The sequence below is a fragment of the Phytophthora ramorum genome, assembly GCF_020800215.1.
Source record: "Phytophthora ramorum isolate Pr-102 chromosome Unknown Phyram_PR-102_s0011, whole genome shotgun sequence".
Classification (NCBI taxonomy): domain Eukaryota; phylum Oomycota; class Peronosporomycetes; order Peronosporales; family Peronosporaceae; genus Phytophthora; species Phytophthora ramorum.
The window spans coordinates 1,824,659-1,826,907 of record NW_027150657.1 but is presented as its reverse complement, the minus strand read 5'-3'; the positions used below and the strand labels follow the sequence as shown (position 1 = coordinate 1,826,907).

The 2,249-nt window shown below is 48.6% G+C and overlaps 1 protein-coding gene across 1 annotated transcript; it reads right to left on the bottom strand.

Moving 5' to 3' along the window:
* Nucleotides 1–232: 232 nt before the first annotated feature.
* Nucleotides 233–1,228, bottom strand: KRP23_11336 (uncharacterized protein; the record flags this gene model as incomplete). Its single annotated transcript, XM_067881875.1, has 1 exon — nt 233–1,228. One exon carries the CDS (start codon nt 1,226–1,228, stop codon nt 233–235), a length of 996 nt encoding a protein of 331 aa, XP_067741150.1.
* Between the last annotated feature and the right edge of the window lie 1,021 nt (nt 1,229–2,249).

The following is a 2,249-nucleotide window of genomic DNA, read 5'->3' as shown; positions in this document are numbered from 1 at the left end:
ATGCATGACTTCGAGTTTGTATGGCCCCCCGAACATGATAAATTGACCGAAAATGGTCGCGGAGTTTTCATATAGGAAACCCGAGCCAAAAATGGGAGGACACTCACCTCGGAGAAGACCCGGAGCGTTCATATAGGAAAGCCGAGCCAATAAATGGAGGACACGGAGCACCGGCCTACCCTTCTCCGGTTTGTCTTGATTTCACTATACTGTCCTCTCGTGTATATGGACCCTAAACCCTAAAGGGCGGGGCGGCTACTCCGTTGTAGCAAAACTCACAATACATGTTGGAGGGAACGCGACACCGCCGACCGCAGTTGCGCGACTCTTCGTGAACCGCCATCTTCATTCCGAGTAGAGAGTGTGTCAGGAAGCGATCGTGAACGTTTTGGTAACGAAGCGCCCAATGGACAGGGTCACGGCGGAACTGGATCACGAAGGCGTTCCACGCGATGGCCCGGTCGTCTGGGTGCACGCGATCTCCTCCCAGCTCGCGCCTCTTGAACAGCTTCCATCGGCAAAACAATTCTATAAAACAATCGTGAGCGTTAAAGTAGAACTTGTCTCGCATAGACGGTTCTAGCTGGTACACAAAGCTATCTCCCATGCCGATCAAACTGGACGTGTCGAACAGTTTTGTTCCAATGCCGTCCACTTGCCAGCCGACCATGTGCGGAAGGTATCCTGCCATCCAGATGGGATTAGTATGTTTGATCTCTTCGTGAAAAGGATCATACTGGCCACCGAGCTCCTCGGCAACCTTACTAGTCAATCTGGATGTCAACGTAAGCGGCTGAGCAGAAGTACTAGCACCACCGAGACCCTCGGCAGCGATACTCCTCCTCGTGCCGCTCACGTCGCGCGGGGGTGGATCAATGGGTTCCGCACATGAAGGCGACGCTGGTTCTGATAGCGGAGGTGATTGCGAGTACTCGGTCGGGAACGGAGCCGGCGAAACATATTCTGGAAGGTTCATCGTTGGCGGGGACATCTGCAGAGATTCCATCGTTGGCGGCGGAGGTTCATTTGTCGGATGCGACATCAGCGGGGATTGTATAGTCGGAGGCGACATCAACGGGGACGCTTCATCATGACCATGGGGCGGAGTTTGTGGTTCATCGTCGGACGGGAGCGACTGCGTCTTCACAGATTCATCTTCGGACGGGATCAACTGTGTCTCTCGAGAGTCGTCCGTTTCGGAATGAGATTCGAGAACAATCTCGTCCATCGTGAATGAATGGATCGCATGGAAGAAGCACTTGAGGTTTTGGGGTTTTAGTGTTTTTTGAAAAACCTTGATTGCGACGCAGCACCCATCAAGGCTCGAACTGACTCGAAACACAAAAAAGAGTGCACCACAGAGTTGTTACACAAGAGACGCGCTATTGTGCAATGCTGAACAACAGTTGCGAGTTACATAATCGAGTTGGCCGCAGTCGAGCTTCACGAAGCGATACTCGAGCGCAGTATCAACCTTGTCAGTAGTTACTGCAACATCTTCTTTGACATCAGCCAATGTCGCAGTGGTGTCTTTAGCATAACTGAGGAGCTCCGCAAGGCGATTGACATATTGCTTAGCTTGAGCATAGTTCAAAATCATGGTGTTGATATACTTATATGTTTGATGTTCAATTTAAAACAAAAAAGCTAAAAGACCTTTAGTGTTGCTCAATCGCGCTGGTGATCATTGTTGCGATTTCAGTAAATCCGTTTTCAATAGCAATCGCCAAAGATGGGTTCAAGAAGATTAGCAATTGAGTTGGTATCAAGAGCTTGACGTAGTCACATTGGTTGTTACGTACAGCGCCAGATAGCGCACACCAGTGTTCAAAACCTCCACAACGAGTGATCAGCAGCTTTACCATTTCAGATTGATTACAACGCATCGCTTTGTCTAACGCGCAGCTTATAGACGAGCCCAACGTCTTGGTACACAAGAGACTCGCGATTGCGCAATGACCTTGAGCAGCGGCAGCATCCAATGCCAGTGAAAAGTAACATTCATTACGAACTTGATTCAACAAGTGATTTACAATCTCGTGCTGTCCATCTCGTGCAGCTTCGATTAAGGCTGTGCCATTCATATGAGCGCTGGCATATACATGAAGAAGCTCAAACGCTTTCCACTTCTTTGTATAAATTATCATCTTCATCAATGAATAGATATTGATAGTCATATGGTTGGTAGCGCATATAAGCTCAATCAAGTTGAATCGATCATTATTGATTGCTTGTTTGATTGCTTTGTA